The sequence below is a fragment of the Mobula birostris genome, chromosome 6 (genome assembly GCF_030028105.1).
Source record: "Mobula birostris isolate sMobBir1 chromosome 6, sMobBir1.hap1, whole genome shotgun sequence".
Taxonomy (NCBI): Eukaryota; Metazoa; Chordata; class Chondrichthyes; order Myliobatiformes; family Myliobatidae; genus Mobula; species Mobula birostris.
The window spans coordinates 48,145,457-48,163,117 of NC_092375.1; the positions used below are offsets into that span (position 1 = coordinate 48,145,457).

The 17,661-nt window shown below is 37.4% G+C and overlaps 1 protein-coding gene across 1 annotated transcript; it reads left to right on the forward strand.

Moving 5' to 3' along the window:
* The first annotated feature begins 1,807 nt into the window (after positions 1–1,807).
* fundc1 (FUN14 domain containing 1) lies at positions 1,808–16,132 on the forward strand. The gene is made up of 5 exons (XM_072260439.1): positions 1,808–1,881; positions 4,515–4,671; positions 7,109–7,184; positions 8,908–9,036; positions 11,107–16,132. Exons 1-5 carry the CDS (start codon positions 1,866–1,868, stop codon positions 11,182–11,184), a joined length of 456 nt encoding a protein of 151 aa, XP_072116540.1. The 5' UTR covers positions 1,808–1,865; the 3' UTR covers positions 11,185–16,132.
* Positions 16,133–17,661: the final 1,529 nt, after the last annotated feature.

Below are 17,661 nucleotides of genomic sequence, written 5' to 3' on the forward strand. Positions count from 1 at the left end.
ATACCCTCCAGTAATTTTGTTGATTAAAAAATACTGTGAATTCCTCATATTTTATGGCAGATGTTTGAGTGAGGACATTATAGGTTGAGGCAGGGTTCAACAGATGGATTACAGTCGAGAGCAATGTCCTTGAATGCCCGCTATTCTCTGTAATAATCTTGGAAAAACAGACTCTTCTTGCAGAGTGTATAGCGGTGTTAAAGGAGGCTACTTTTTCCTTGAAAATATTATGATGGACTTCTAGCCCAGTTTTCTCACAGCTCCTCTGCATGATGTCTTGACTTCGCAAACAGAATTGTTTAACCATGGCGTTGTTTTACTTAGTGATATTTAACACAATGAGTGTTAAGCAGTTTAAAAATCCCAAAAAAGGCCTTGGATATACTCAGCATTAGGTGATCTTTTTGGTATCAATTTGCATTGCTGAATATTCAAACTTTTTCTTGTTCCACAACACAAACTTATTACAGGTTCCAAAACAGAGGAGGAGAGGAAATGTTCATACTTTTCAATTGAAATAGATAAGATAAAGCTACCTGAGAAATACTGGCAGTGCCAAGGTAGAACTTTCACATTGCTCAATCTAAGTGCTAGGAAATTCATGATTTTCTTGCAAATACAGCAATCCTGAAATTGCTGTCCAAACTCCCACCTGTGTCCACGTAAACTTGCTGTAATTCACTATCATTTATGCTGATGCATCAACTAGCATGTCCTGTAACAGGTTAGACCTGAGTAAGAATCTGCAAGTCCATTCATTTTGAGGCAACTTTGCAGCAGCCAGGAAGAAAAATAAGAAAAAAGCTGTTTCAAAAAATGATTATTGTAATGTTATTTGTTTTAAACTATGTTTTTCAGTTATTTAATTTTTAATTGAATTATGCCAGTATTAACATGACAAAGCCTGTATTATGAACCTGCCATCTGTTGAGGATTTTCTTAGCTGTTTCAGTTGAAATTACACTTGCCCACCTATTTGACCAGATTACACTGTACAAAATGTTGGTGCCATGAAAGTTCTCCAAGAATGTGGATGCTCTAAATGTGGGGTAATTGTGTTCTCAGCAGCAAGTCCAAGCAATGAGTTATCCTTTGTAAACCTGATTGAATAAGGCTTGGTGCAAGTTGCTGCATTCTGGTGTTAGGAGAGAATAATGGACATCTCAATGGCACCATGCTGTCCAGAATAGAACTCATCAGTGACCACAGGCAATCAGCACATTAGCATGAATTTCCATGCAGTACATAGACAAGACACAATGTATGACCATTTTAAATGCTGGCGAAGGTACAAACCCAGTTTAAGTTGCAAATACAGACCCCAAACCAGTTACTTTTTCCGAGCAGTAAGACTGATCAACACCTCCACCCACTAACTCTACCACTACTGTATTATTTCCTGTCAGTCACCTTATTGACAGCTTAGCTTCACTTTATAGGCACACAATCAGTCTATGTACGTAAGCTATTTCATGTATTTGTATTTACTGCGTTTTGTGCTGTATTATTTTGTTCTCCTTACACGTGTGTACAGAAAATTACATTAAACAATCTTGAAATGTTAAATGACTGAACGAAACATAAAAGACTGCCTCCAGGGCAAGAGGCTGACTTCTACATGATCATGAGACGCGATAATCTGGGTTTCCACATATAACAATAACAAGAGAGCTAGATCCATCGAAAATATGGTGTTCAATTATGAACGCTTTTGTGGCAATTCCGAGATAGCGGCTGACGGCTCCGCGGTGTGGACAACACCCCCTCACTGTGACGCCCAGGCCGGCGGGCATTTTGACCCCAGGCAGTGTGTGTTTCCGGGTTAGGAGCGGAATCAATTGACAGGCGTTGAGAGTGGCGACAGTATGGCGGAGCGGGGAGGTAGGTAGGAATGGCGGCGGTTTGTTTGTTTATATTTATCGGGAACATCGCATACAGAAAAGTTGTGGCATTACGACAGCATACTATAGGATTGTATGGTTGAAAGACCAAGCTTATTTTTAGTTTGATCTTTGCCAATTAAGTACGTATGCATTATTATAACAGATATGCCATTGTTGTGACCAGATTTCCCACGAGCTTGATCAAGGACATTATAGACCTTTTAGCCATAAAATTGTTAACGATGGAAAAAAAATACAGTTGCAATGGTGTATTTAATATCAAAACTGTGTCATATTGCTTCTGACATAAATCAGAAAACAACGCAGGAATAGTAGATAAAATATACATCATTTATTAATGTATACTGTTTTTAGAACAGTCCAGTGCAAAAAACTAATGACTGATTCAAAATCTGGAGGTTATTGCACAAAAAGGTTATCGACTGTATGATATTTTCTCAATTAATACTTCAGGTTATGTGGCCAGTTTGTGTTTCCATCATATTTTATTTACATTTTTTTCATAACGAAATGAAGTCACCTGAAATGAAATTCCCTAAACTGATATTTTCTCAAGACCTCAAAACTATGGAACTTCTTAATCATTTTCTTGCTGCTGCTATCTTAAAGCTTTTGAATCCAGAACATCATTTCTCTCTGTATTGTGTTACAGTTGTTCATCTTGATTTCTCAAATCTTAAAACGTTTTACAAGTTTATTTATGTTGAACAGAAGACATATTCACCAACTAAAATATGGTCAACTAAAACATGGCAAGTTTGAAAAACACCTTAACATGAAGGAATGTATATTTAAGACATCTGTGGGTCACATTCTAAGCCAAATTTGTGATTGTTATTTTACATATGATAGGAACAGCATGCAGTAAAATATCACAAAACATTTCACACAAGGAATAATCAAATAAAAGTTGAATTTATGCTTTTAGAATCAGAAGGATTGTATGTTGTTCAGTTGTCTCGAAAATGCAGAAAATGTTATGCTTTTTAACTATCCATTTCAAGCACAGACAAAAAATAATTGAAGGAAATATTATTTGAAACTACTTAAGTTTTTAGAAGAATACAAAATGTTCACCTGAGTCTAAAAATTAGTTTCATTACCAAATTGGAAAATTAGCGCTTTTAATTGTACAGCACACTCACCCAGTCAAAACTAAATACATGATCTTCAGACTTGACAAACATTACCATTCTACTAAGGTGAAATTGGAAATAACAATTTGCTCCAAACATTTGGAAAACTACCTTGATCTTTTCAATTTGCAGTATAATTGAAACCTTTGAATTTATTTAAAAACTGATTGCAGTTCTTGTAGAATATCTCATTTTGTGTTGTTGAAAAATACCATTTATTACTTTATATTTCTCTTTGTATACTCGCATTTTGTAAACTAAGACATCACAATGATTTCCATACTGGAGGAAATGTTTTATTCTTGAGAACAATGAAATATACAAGTAATATACATTACTTTTGGGGCCTAAACTAACATTTTTCTCAACTAAATATATCCTGATGAAGCATACTGGCTCAAAACACCGACTGTTTACTCTTTTCCGTAGATGTTGCTTGACCTGCTGAGTTTCTCCAGCATTTTGTGTGTTGCTTTGGATTTCCAGCATCTGCAGACTTTATCATTTTTGTAACATTTTTGAATGTTCTTTTTAAGTTTTGCTGCAAGTATTCTAATTGGTTTTGTGATATATTAACACATTTACTGTATGCTGATCTCCAACAGCTGTTATTTATATGTAGACCCTTGGTGACTCTCAGCAGGGCTTTTTGAGTAACAAAATTTTGCAGTTGAGCTCAGTCCTCTACTTACTATTTTTCTCTTTGTAATATATTTCAAAACATCTGCTGGCATGCTGTCAGAATGGTCACAATTCTGACAGCATGAACCAGCCTGCAACTTCCAGGAACACACCAACCAATGGTCCTTCACAGTATTAGAAGCAGTTTACTTCCCCCTTTTTAATAATGGATACTGAAACAACTGTATTCTTTTCACTGTCTTAGCTCAATTGAGACAGATTTGCAGTTATGACTTTTTATGACCATTCTAACAGGAGGCAATCTATCCAGCCTAATCCCATTTTTAGTACTTGGTCTAAACCTTAAAGACGATAATATTTCAAGCATTAGCCAGAAAATGTTTCAATGTGGTGAAGATTTCTGCATTCAGCACCCTTTTTACTCATTGAGTGTTGGATTCCTGGCACTATCTGGGTGGATAAGTTTGTTCCTTAGCTTGTTCATTCACTTTAAATTTATTAAATTTATTCACCTGCTAAAATAATGAAAATAAGGGTCCAAAGTGAATAGAATAACACTGGAAGACCAGAACCTGATTTAGGAGATTTTTTTTAACCTAATAGTTATGTGGAAACGAGCAGAGTCACTGATCTACTCATACTTTTCTGACATTATCCAGAATAATGTTTTTTCTTGTTTCATGTGAATGCAGCTCCAGCATTGCAGGTGGAACCAAGTCATCAATTGCTCATGACTTTGAGCAATCCTTTATCTTTCTCATACTAGCTGCTTTTTATAAGAGCTTGTCAGCTGTGTGGCAGAAAAATAAATAATTTTATGTTCTCTCATTAGGCCAAAATAGTGATGATGAATCCTATGAGGTTGTAGATCTGAGGGAGTATTCAGGACAACGCGCATGGTGGGGCCGTGTTTTTGGACGTAATTCTGGTCCAGTTGCAGAGAAATATTCTGTAGCTACTCAGTTAATGATGGGTGGTGTAACTGGCTGGTGAGTGTGTAACTGTATTGCATGTTGTCAAACTTAACATCTATTATTACAATTCTCTTCCTCTTTCCCTTCATGTGTGTATATGTGGAAGCAAAATGAGTACATAAATTACTTGAGTGAAAATGCTCTTGGGAATTGCTTTATATGTATATCCAGAAGCCATGATGATTTTAAAACAACGTAGCATCTGCTCAAAGTCTGATACCTGAAAAATTAACTATTTCCCTTTCTACAGATGCTAGGTGACTGTAAGTTTTTCCAGCGTTTTATATTTTTGTTTCAGATGCAGCTTTGTTTTGATTTTCATATGTTTTAGATGCAAGTGCTATATAAAAGATTTCTATTTAAATAAAATTATCACAAACAGCTCAGTGAATCACATGTTTAGTTTCATTTTGCACAATTCAGTTTGGTGTTACGTGATTGAATGACAATCCTTATTCTGCTAATTGTAATGGTCCTATATTGAAATAGTTTGGTAATCTGGATTTGTAGCTTGTAACTAATTTAGAGGATATAGAAATGTGCTGAAGTTCACACAAATGAGATTGCACAGAGCATTCATATGGGATATGAGATTGGGTTGGGAATATCTGATCATGTTGCCATAAGGGATTTCTTCAATTCTCAGTTGACTTTTGCAATTTTTTCTTTTTCATTTCAATTACAATAGGTTATAGTTATGTTCCTTTGTATAAAGAACATGTTTCTGTCATTTATAAAACTGTTAACCAGAGTAGTTACTTACTAAGAACAAAGTTCCTCTGTAGAACTTACTGGTTCTTAATGGAATACTGTTCCAAGAATGGTCTGCACTCTTTTCTGCAGGAATAGATGTTGTCTGTTGTAAGCCGTAATTTTTTGAAGTTGCTGGCTGCTAGCTATTTTAATTTCGCTCCCCAGCCCCACACCAACCTGTGTGTACTCGGCCCCCTCCATTGTCAGAGTGAAGCCAAATGCAAACTAAAGGAACGACTCTTTTTTTCCCTCCCCCCACTAGGGGTTAGTCTACAACCCAACAGTATGAACATTGAATTGTCCATATTTAGGTAAACTGCTCCCTCTCTGTCTCTTTTTTTTCTATTTCTGATCTACCCAATTCCTCTCACATCCACTCTAGCCCCCCATCTCCTTGTTTCTTTCCTCACCTTCATTCACCCTGTGTGGCCATCACTCACATTTCTAACACTGGCTTCCCTCTCTCCCTACTCTTCACGTTTGCCCACCTCACCTCTCTTATTTGTTTACATGCTGTGCCTTCCTGTTCTATCAGATTCCATTATCTGTAGCCTTTTGTTACCTCCCAACCTCTCTTGCTGTGTCCACTATTCCCTTCTCCATCTGCCTATCTGCTTCACCTGGATCCACCTTTTATTTGACATTTCTTGTTACACACTTCCTCCTTACAGAGATATTGACTATCTTTCCCCTATCTTTCAATCCAGATGAAGGATGTCAATCTAAATCCCCAACTGTCCATTTTCCTCTGCAGTGCTGCCTGACACACTGTTTTTCCAGCTTTTTGTTTGATGTCACATAAATTATCAACTTTTAAACCCAATGCTATGCTTAGAATGTGTCTCAATAAAATGAAAATGAAACTGAAAGCTGTTAATGCAAGGGAATTCATGTAGAGTATTACATTTGCATTAGTAATATACTTCTCTTTCATGTTTGATGTATGAGATGGAACTCCCTGAACACAGCATCAGAAATATATCCAAAACAACATTTGTACAGAGATATCTCTGATCTGAAAAGTAAGACCACTAAATACTTGATAAAAGCAGAAAACCTGCGCAGTTTCCGAACAGTTAAGAGGCATTCATTTAATCACTTATCCTGATAGCTTTGAAGTTCCAAAAGGGAGATGGACTAGTTCTTTATTTATACTTGCATATTTCTAGTAATTTGAAGTAAAACTTTAAGTGATACAGATTTACTCTAATATTTATAATTGATGTTTTAAACAGAAGAGTGGCAACACAAAGTTCTGAATACCAGTGTGTAATTCTAATTTTGGCTAAAAATTTGGTCTGATGGCTATCATGTTTCCTCTTGGAAAAAGAAAATTAGAATAAAATTAACATTTCGCAGAGCTGAGGTTTAGGCTATTAACAAATAATCTGAATTGATTACTCATTTGTAAATTGAAAAAAGAAGGTCCAGGAAAATTTAGTATAGGAAGAAATTAAACTTTGAAAGTTTAGTGTGTACTGTTACTTCATCATGTCTGAAAACAAAATATGGCAGATGCTGAACATTGGAAATAAAAATAGAAAACTCAGACAATACTCAGCAGGTCAACTGCATTTATGGATAGAGAAACAGAATTGATGTGCAGTTACTGACCTTCCCTTTCTACTGAATCAAATAATATTTTTTGTTTAATGTGAACCTAAAGTTAAATTTACATCCTGCTTTACCTAACATTTAGGTGTGCAGGCTTTGTATTTCAGAAGATTGGCAAGCTAGCAGCTACAGCAATTGGAGGTGGATTCCTTTTGATGCAGGTAAATACAGTATATATATTCATCTTATTTTTATAAATATTTGTGGAGAGGTTTGATAGCCTTATTGTTAATTAAGTGGGACTATGGGACTGCTTTAAAGTCAGTAAAAAAGGGATCTGCACACAGCCAAACCAGAGTAGCTTAAAAGAGAAATAAACACTCCAGATTTTGTTTCAGATTTAAGTCTAAACCAGAGCAACAGTGGTAGATACAGTTAGCTATTTTCATTCAACGACTTGCTCCACAGGTTCATTTTATGTCCTGAGTAAAAGGAAAGTGGTATCTGGAAAGTATCAACCAATACCAGAATTGGAATCAGAATCAGATTTATTACTGCTGATGTACATGCAGTGGTCACTTTATTAGGTATGTCTGTGCACCAGCTTGTTAATGTTAATATGAAATCAGCAGTAACTCAATGCATAAAAGCATGCAGATGTTGTCAAGAGGTTCTTTTGTTGTTCAGACCAAACATCAGAATGGGGAAGAAATATGATCTAAGTGAATTTGACCATAACATAATTGTTGGTGTCAGATGGGGTGGTTTGAGTGTCTCAGGAACTGCTGATCTCCTAGCATTTTCATGCACGACAGTCTCTAGAGTTTAAAGAGGATAGTGCAAAAATCAAAACAAAACGAAACGCATCTAATGAGTAGCAGTTCTGCGCCTTGTTAGTGAGAGGAGTCAGAGAAAAATGACCAGGCCAGTTCGAGCTGACAGGAAGGTGACAGTAACACAACTAACCACAGGTTACAACAGTGGTGTGCAGAAGAGCATCTCTGAATGCATAATACATTCAACCTTAAAGTGGATGGGCTACAACAGCGAACGACCACGAGCATATACTCAGTGGCCACTGAGTGTATGTCATGAACATTGAGTGTGTGTTTTCAGGCTTCTGTACCTCCTCCCTGATGAGAAGAAGGTATGTCCCAGATGGTGAGGGTACCTAATGATGGATGCTGTCTTCTTGAGGGACTGCTCTTGTAAGATGTCCTCAATGGTGGGCAACATTATGCTCATGATAATACTGGCTGAGTCTACAACCCTATGCAGCTTCTTTAGTGAGATTAAGTAAGAATTACCCTCACTGGTAGACTAAAGTTAAAGATCTAATGCTAGTTTGCTTTTGCAGAGATCATTGCAGCAAAAAATCATTATCCTGTTATACTTTTAATACATGTGGTGATTCAAACTTTGAAGTTAACCATTCTCCTGATTGCAACAAAGTAGTATGGAAGTGTACAGGATTGAAGTGTGATATATAGTACCAAAAAAAATGCTGTATGCTCTCTTACCTATTAGACTAAGAAAGATGATTAGCTGATGCCAAAATGCCACCATTAATGTTTTGATTTTTGTACAAAGTAAATGCTAATTAGTTTGTCTGTCCAGTGCTACCGAGCCCAAGACCAAGCCCATTGTTTGAAATCAGTGGCTATTTTAAATTTCCATTTGAAAAGATATAAACTTTATATCTGAAAAAAATGATATAATAGGCACTAATAAATCTTGAGCTTCCTGTTAAATCAATATTGCTTAGTACAAATTATCAATTGAAACTGTGTAAAACATACTTCATTTTCTACAGACAGCCTGATTATCCACAATAGTGTGACACTGTTGGAAATAGGTGTTTGAATTTGTAAGTCTGGTGTAAGATCTATGGAACATATTTAAAATATTCAAAGAACTGTCATGAAACTTCATTTATTTTTTAAGGTCGCAAATCACAGTGGCTACATTAAAGTAGATTGGAAAAGAGTTGAGAAAGATGTAAATAAAGCCAAACGACAATTGAGAAAAAAAGCAAATAAAGCTGCTCCTGAAATCAACACCTTTATTGAAGAGGTGAGAGAAATGAGTATTTTCTGAACTCTTAGTACTCTAGCTGAATTTATTGATCTCACTATCAGTGTCACTAATGTGATCAGCCAATTTACAAAGAAGGGACAGCAATAGTTTAAAGAATACATATTAATCTACTATTTTTTGGTCAGTAGGCTTTGTTCCAGAAAGTTTCGTCGCTCATAGTTTGTACAGTAAGGATCACAAATTTCTTGCCCACGGATTGTAAATCCAGTTTGAATGCACATTTGCCCTTTCTTCCTTCATTTTTTTTCCCCCTCAAACCAAAGGACTTTTTGTTAGAGCCGAGTTGACCTCTCTTTGGCTGAGGAAGCAATATCAATGTTGATTTGTTGTCCACTGTCATACTTAACTGATGTGACAGGATGGTATTCCCTTTTCTTGATTGAGGGACTTTTTTATTCTTTAGCCTGACCCTTTTAATATTTGACATAAAACACCTTGATCGGATCTCATTCAGAGATTTGCCTAACTTGATAAATAACTATTAGAGAACTTAGGCAGAAGGAGTCATGAATTTGCATATCATGGTGACATGTAATTCTACTACTGCTAAAAATCCAAGGCAGAGCCTCTTGTTTTGGGCTGTTTCCCATCTGGCATGCAGGTCATATCAACTGGACAAAGAAAGTTCTTCTTACTTTGAAAACTGGATAATGTAATAATGTTGTTAGAAATCAAAAGGATGAGATTAAAGGACATGGCTTTAAATTTTTGGTTATAGAAAATAAATCCTACAATAAGATGAAATGAGAAACCATAAGTATTTACTCTTTAGGAGTCACTTATTTCAGCATTGGCCATGTTATTACTTAAGAAGTTATTGATGATTGAAGTGGTTTGTCTTAAGGTAAATGGATACAAATTGAATGGCATTAGAATTTCTGTTCATGGAAAATAAGCAACTGGTGTATCAAAATAAACATGTTGTAATTGGTACGCAATATGTACTTCTATCAATCTAAACCAACATTAACTATCATACCTTCCTAAGCCTATGGAAACTGATGAAGGAACTATTCCATAGTCTACTGTGAGTGTTCCATCTTCCATCATCCTAAGAAAGTCAATATGGGTCCAAAGTAGCAAGGTGCTTGACTTTAACGTGTCTGTATTTTCATACTTCTCGGTGTAGAAACTGCAAAAAAAAAGGATGCTCTGCCATCATCTCTCTCCTACCACCCTCCTCCCTGAAACCAGGTGTAGCTACCTGGATGCTTGCTTCTTTAATGTATTGAGTTAGAGACAGTGCAACCAAGCTATTTGATAATGGATCACCTACCTGATCATTTAACAATAGTGATGTTAAGGAAGTACGGCATATGCAAGAGATGATATTTGAGGAATGTAGAGTACGTTAAAGAGGAGAGCATTTGAAAACTGATAAATTTAAAATTGCATCATTGAAATTTTTTAGGATTTCTCATTGGACTATCCAAAAATATTGATATTCTGTGATATTTAAATGCACGAACAGATAAAATTATCTCAAACACGAGGAAATCTGCAGATACTGGAATTTCAAGCAACACACATAAAAGTTGCTGGTGAACGCAGCAGGCCAGGCAGCATCTCTAGGAAGAGGTACAGTCGCTGTTTCAAGCCGAGACGAAACGTCGACTGTACCTCTTCCTAGAGATGCTGCCTGGCCTGCAGCGTTCACCAGCAACTTTGATGTGTGTTGTTAGATAAAATTATCTTTTTAGATTGCATAATTGTTTGTGTTGAAAGAGAATAATGTTTATAATTTTACTCTTAAGTGCAAAAGATCCTTTAAAAAACCTTGCATATATAGATCTTAATTTGGAACAGCAAATTGAACATGGTTTTAAGAGTGTAGTCTTTGATCATAATATCTCTTTACATACAAAGCACTGGATATCTAATAAAGCATAATCTAGCATACATCGAGTTTTAATGACCTTTTTCTGAGTGATGCAACATTATCATGTTCTTAAATGTGATAAAATAGTATTAATATTACAATATTATTTAAAAGAAAATCTCTCTTTGAATTAAAGTTCTTGAATGTGTATTGTTTACCTCCTACAGTCAGCTGAATTTGTAAAGAAGAATATCGTGCTGACAAGTGGTTTTGTTGGGGGCTTTTTATTGGGTCTGGCCTCTTAAAGAATTTCCAACTATGCAGACACAGTAACAACTATGAAGACAAAACTACAGTTTGGTGCTGAAAGTATACTGCACCAAACCAACAATGCTAGCACGTCAGTATTGCAGCTTCCCAAGGAACACTGGAAAGTTCAAGCCGCATAATGAAATATTAAAAGGACAAAAATAATCGTCCTGCACTTTTGATTTTAGTTAGTTGAATTAATCTTGTATAATTTGTATAGTAAGAAAAGCTTTAAATTCATTTTTGAGTTTTTTATTTGTGTATTATTTTCTTGTTGTCAGTTCATGCTGTAAACATCTTTACAAGCCAAATATACTGTATTTTCTGTTGTTTAGACTTTTTACACAGTATTTAAAACTTTAAAAAAGAAATCTAATTTATATATAAAGAGCTTATTATGTCTATCTGTAATTTAGTCTGAGGCTCTGTCATATCTTTACAAAATGCAAGTCAATTTTCTTATTAATTAAATACTGCTTTTGATTTTGATATTGACTTTAAGCTCTGTCAAACAAGGATAATTTTGCAAATATTGTTTATGTTTATAGTCATCTTATCTAACCAGCTCTATGTTTTAAAATGGTTCCAGAAAACACAGTTAAGGTCTCTTGCTACTGAAACTTTTGCAATTAGTTTTGATTGGCCAGAGAACTTAAATTTTAATTCTCAATCTAGCTTGCTACAAACAGCGCTATTTCAAAAAATCTTGAGTTCTGCTGATCTCCCTGGCTTTTAAAATTATTTGCTTGGAAAGTTTGCAACACATCTTCAGGGCCTGACAAGATGTCCCTTTAGACCTTGTGGGAGGCTAGTGCAGAAATTGCAGGCTTCCTGGCAGGTGAGGTTCCAGAGGATTGGAGGATAACTAATATTGTTCTGTTGTTCAAGAAGGGCTCAAAAAATAAACCAGGAAATTATAGGCCAGTGAGCCTGACTTTAGTAGTGGGTAAATTATTGGAAGGTATTCTGAAGGAAATGATATATAAGTACAGTAGAATCTCTTTAATTGGGACATATCGGTACCAGTAAATTATGGCCTAATTAGCCGAAGTTTCTTGGAAATAGTTAAAAAGGTTAAAAGAAAATACAAACTACCGTTTAACTGAGTAACAAATTATGTATTTAAATTGAATACAGAACAAATCAGAACACCAACTATGCTACTACAGTACTACTAAATTGTGTATTCCTCCTAATAGTTATTGACGGAGGAATTCATCCAGTGTACGCTGTCTTGTTCTTTTGATTGACTGTAAATGAACAAAATCAGTGCAGACACCTAGTGTAGATAATGTACTGCCTGCATCCATTACTTTCAATGATTGTATCTTTTAAATCTTAGTTTTCATTGCCGATACCTTCAAATTCTTTGTAGTTCCTACCTTCTTGCAGTAGTAAAATCATTTCGTTTTCACTCCTGGCCATTTCTGGCATCTCCAAGCCTGAATGCTTGAAACCACAGTGAGCAAACCAGTTCTGAATTGTCATATTGCTTCCTTCTCGCCAGCTATTAGTGACAAAGATCACTGTTTTTTGAACACAAACACATAAAACTAACAGTATTTTAAAACTGTTTGCTCTAAGTGTGCAATTGAACCTAGTTAGAAACTGCTCAACGACAGTCTCCTGTCCCAACTAAGCAGCTTAGTGTCCCAAATAAATGAAGTGAATCCCGGCTATTTTCTCAATTAGTTTTTGTTTTTAAGAGTTGTCCCAAATTTGGTTAACCACAATCCACTACTTGGATAGACAGTCCTGATTAGGGAGAGTCAAAAATGGCTTTGTGTGTGGTGGCATGCACAAAATGCTGGAGGAGCTCATCAGGCCAGCCAGCGTCTGTGGAAAAGTTATCAGACGTTTCTGGCCGAGAACCCTCATCAGTCCTGATAAGGGGTCTTAGCCCGAAACGTCGACTGATTACTCCTTTCTGTAGATGCTGCCTGGCCTGCTGAGTTCCTCCAGCATTTTGTGTGTGTTGCTTGGATTTCCAGAATCTGCAGATTTTCTTGACTTGTTTGTGGTGAGTTATGTCTATCCAATCTCAAGAGATTTTTTCAGGAGGTTACTAGGAATGTTAATGATGGAAAGACTACATGGACTTTAGCAAGGCCTTTGACAAAGTCTCACATGGGAGCCTGGTCCAAAAGGTTCATTTGCTTGGCGCTTAGGATAAAATAGTAAATTGGATTCAACAATGGCTTAGTGGGAAGCTACAGAGTGGTAGTAGATGGTTGCCTCACTAACTGGAGGCCTGAATCTAGTGTTGTGCTGCATCATCTTGCCTTTAGAGTACTGTACTTATTGGAGAAGACTCGTACAGATTGGATTTACTTACATTTGGAAAAGAATGGGCTAAGGGATTATTGGCATGGTTTTGTGCAGGGAAATCATGTCTTACATAGGACTGAATTTTATGAGAATGTGCTGGGCATAATTGATGAGGGTAGGGCAATGGATGTTGTCTACATGGACTTCAGTAAAGTATTCAGCATGGTCTCTAATGAAAGGCTAATACAGAAGATAAGGCACATGGGATTCAGAGAGACTTGCATTTGACCTCTAAAGTGTATTGAAAACTTAAGGAAATTAAACACTACCTGCCATTTCTCTGTCCATATTTCCAACTGATTTGTCTTGTTCTGTATCCTTTAACAAGCTTATTCCAAATGAGAGTAAATCCAATCTGTAAGAGTCTTCTCCAACTTTATTGATTTTTGTTTCATATTTCAAAGAGAGAGTTGATAAATATGTTTGTTAATTTGCATTAAATAGAACATAAAATGGTACAGCACATTACAGACCCTTTTATAAATTCCAAGATCAATCTAACCTTTCCTTCCCACCACCTTCCATTTTCATCCTTTGCCTATCTCAGAGCTTCTTAAATGTCCCGTAATGTATCTACCTCTACCACCACCCCTGGCAGTGCATTCCACACACCCACTACTCTCTGTGTAAAACTCTTAGCTCTGACATCTCTGCCATACTTCCCTCCCGAACACCTTAAGAGTTGTCCTCCCCCTGTATTAGCCATTTCCGCCCTAGGAAAATGTCTCAGGCTGCTACTAAGTCTATGCCTGTAATCATCTTTGTCAAGTATCCTCCTTCAGTCCAAAGTGTAAAGCCCCAGTTCACCCAGCCTGTCCTCATAAGGCATGCTCTCCAGTCCAGGCGGCATCCTGCTACATCTCCTCTGCACCATTTCTAAAGCTTCCACATCCTTCCTATAACGAGAGGATGAGAACTTAATACTCCATATGTGGTCTAACCAGCGCTTTATAGAACTGCGACATTATCTCATGCTCTTGAACCCTGTCCCTTGACTAATGAAGGCCGACACACCATACACCTTCTTAACCTCCCTATCGACTTGTGCAGCAATTTTGAGAGATCTATCGATGTAAACCCCAAGATGTTTCTGTTCCTCCACACAATAAGAATCCTATCATTAACCCTATATTCTGCCTTCAATTTCAACCTTCCACTTCACACTTTTCTGGATTGAACATTTGCCACTTCTCGGCCCAGTTTGACATCTTATCAATATCCTGTTGTAACTTACAGCACCCTCCTATGCTATCCACAACATCACCAACTCTTGTGTCATCTGAAAACTTACTAATGCACCTTCCCACTTCCTCATCAAAGTCATTTATAAAAATCACAAAGAGCAAGGGTTCTGGAACAGATCTCTGTGGAACACCGCTGGTCACTGACCTCCAGACAGAATATGCTCCATCTGCTACCACACTTCTGTGTGCAAGTCAATTCTGAATTGATACAGCCAAGTTTCTGATCCCATGCCTCCTGACGTTCTGAATGAGCCTACAATGGGGAATGTGTTGTCAAATGCCTTATTAAAATCCATATATACCACATCTACTGTTCTGACTTCATTGATATGTTTTCTTACTTCCTTAAAAAAAAATTGTCTTGCAAATGACCTGTCCCTCACAAAGCCATGCTGACTGTCCCTAATCAGACTGTGCTTCTCCAGATACTCGTAAATCCTGTCTCTAAGAATTCTCTCCAATAATTTGCACACCATTGCGTAGGGCTCGCTGGTCTATAATTTACAGGGTTATCCTGTTACCTTTCTTGAACAAAGGAATAACATCTGCCACCCTACAATCCTCTGGCACTACTGTGGTCGGTGAGGACATAAAGATTACCATCAAAGACACAGCAATCTCTTATCTCGCCCTCTGTAGTAAACTGGGTTATATCTTGTCCAGAACTGGGGACTTACCTATCGTAATGTTTTTCTAAGTTCCAGCACATCCATTTTCTTAACACCAACATCTTCCAGCATATTAGTCAAGGTTCCTCTTACTGGTGATTACCGAAGCAAAGCATTTATTAAGGACCTACTTTATTATTTCCTGTCAATCACCTTATGTACAGCCTGGTGTCACTTTATTGATACACTATCAATCTACGTTTATAAGCTAGCTTAAATATTTATATTTATTGTGTTTTTTATTATTATTATGTTCTTTACCTTTTTTTTGCACTGCATCAGAGCCAGAGTAACAATTATTTTGTCTCCTTTACACTTGTATACAGGAAATGACATTAAACAATCTTGAATCTTGAATCCTTGCCTCCTCCAATACTGGGGATATTTTCTTATTTTATCTCTGATTGTCCTACGCTCACTCTGGTCATCCTCCTGTTAGAATCATAGAATATTACAGCACAGAAACAGGCCTTTTGGCCCTTCTTGGCTGTGCCGAACCATTTTTCTGCCTAGTCCCACTGACCTGCAGCTGGACCATATCCCTCCATACACCTCTCATCCATGTACCTGTCCAAGCTTTTCTTAAATGTTAAAAGTGAGCCTGCATTTACCACTTCATCTGGCAGCTCATTCCACACTCCCACCACTCTGTGTGAAGAAGCCCCCCAACTAATGTTCCATTTAAACTTTTCCCCCTTCACCCTTAACTCATATCCTCTTTTTTTCTCCCCTTGCCTCAGTGGAAAAAGCCTGCTTGCATTCACTCTATCTATACCCATCATAATTTTATATACCTCTATCAAATCTCCACTCATTCTTCTATGCTCTAGGGAATAAAGTCCTAACCTATTCAACCTTTCTCTGTAACTGGAGTATTGTGTGCAGTTTTGGTCCCCTAATCTCAGGAAAGACATCCTTGCCATAGAGGGAGTACAGAGAAGGTTCACCAGATTGATTCCTGGGATGGCAGGACTTTCATATGAAGGAAGACTGGATGAACTGGGCTTGTACTCGTTGGAATTTAGAAGATTGAGGGGGGATCTGATTGAAACGTATAAGATCCTAAAGGGATTGGACAGGCTAGATGCAGGAAGATTGTTCCCGATGTTGGGAAAGTCCAGAATGAGGGGTCACAGTTTGAGGATAGAGGGGAAGCCTTTTAGGACCGAGATTAGGAAAAACTTCTTCACACAGAGAGTGGTGAATCTGTGGAATTCTCTGCCACAGGAAACAGTTGAGGCCAGTTCATTGGCTATATTTAAGAGGGAGTTAGATATGGCCCTTGTGGCTACGGGGGTCAGGGGGTATGGAGGGAAGGCTGGGGCGGTGTTCTGAGTTGGATGATCAGCCATGATCATAATAAATGGCGGTGCAGGCTCGAAGGGCCGAATGGCCTACTCCTGCACCTATTTTCTATGTTTCTATGTAACTCAGTTTCTCAAGTCCCGGCAACATCCTTGTAAATGTTTTCTGCACTCTTTCAACCCTATTAGTATCCTTCCTGTAATTTGGTGACCAAAACTGCACACAATACTCCAAATTCGGCCTCACCAATGCCTTATACAACCTTACCATAACATTACAGCTCTTATACTCAATACTTTGATTTATAAAGGCCAATGTACCAAAAGCTCTATTTACAACCCCATCTACCTGTGATGCCACTTTTAGGGAATTTTTTTATCTGTATTCCCAGATCCCTCTGTTCTACTGCACTCCTCACTGCCCTACCATTTACCTTGTATGTTCTACCTTGGTTTGTCCTTTCGGAGTGCGATACCTCACACAAATCTGTATTAAACTCCATCTGCCATTTTCCTCACACAAGTCTGTATTAAACTCCATCTGCCATTTTTCAGCCCATTTTTCCAGCTGATCCAAATCCCTCTGCAAGCTTTGATAACCTTCCTCACTGTCCACTACACCTCCAATCTTTGTATCATCAACAAATTTGCTGATCCAATTTACCACATTATCATCCAGATCATTGATATAGATGACAAATAACAATGGACCCAGCACTGATCCCTGTGGCACACCACTAGTCACAGGCCTCCACTCAGAGAAGCAATCCTCCACTACCACTCTCTGGCTTCTTCCATTGAGCCAACATCTAATCCAATTTACTACCTCTCCATGTATACCTAGCGACTGAATCTTCCTAACTAACCTCCCATGTGGGACCTTGTCAAAGGCCTTACTGAAGTCCATGTAGACAACATCCAGTGTCTTC

Bases quoted from the DNA above. Each gene is read 5' to 3' on its own strand.
- fundc1 (XM_072260439.1), top strand. The intron at 4,672-7,108 runs GTGAGTGTGTAA...CCTAACATTTAG, and splicing joins ATGGGTGGTGTAACTGGCTG to GTGTGCAGGCTTTGTATTTC. The intron at 9,037-11,106 runs GTGAGAGAAATG...TACCTCCTACAG, and splicing joins TCAACACCTTTATTGAAGAG to TCAGCTGAATTTGTAAAGAA.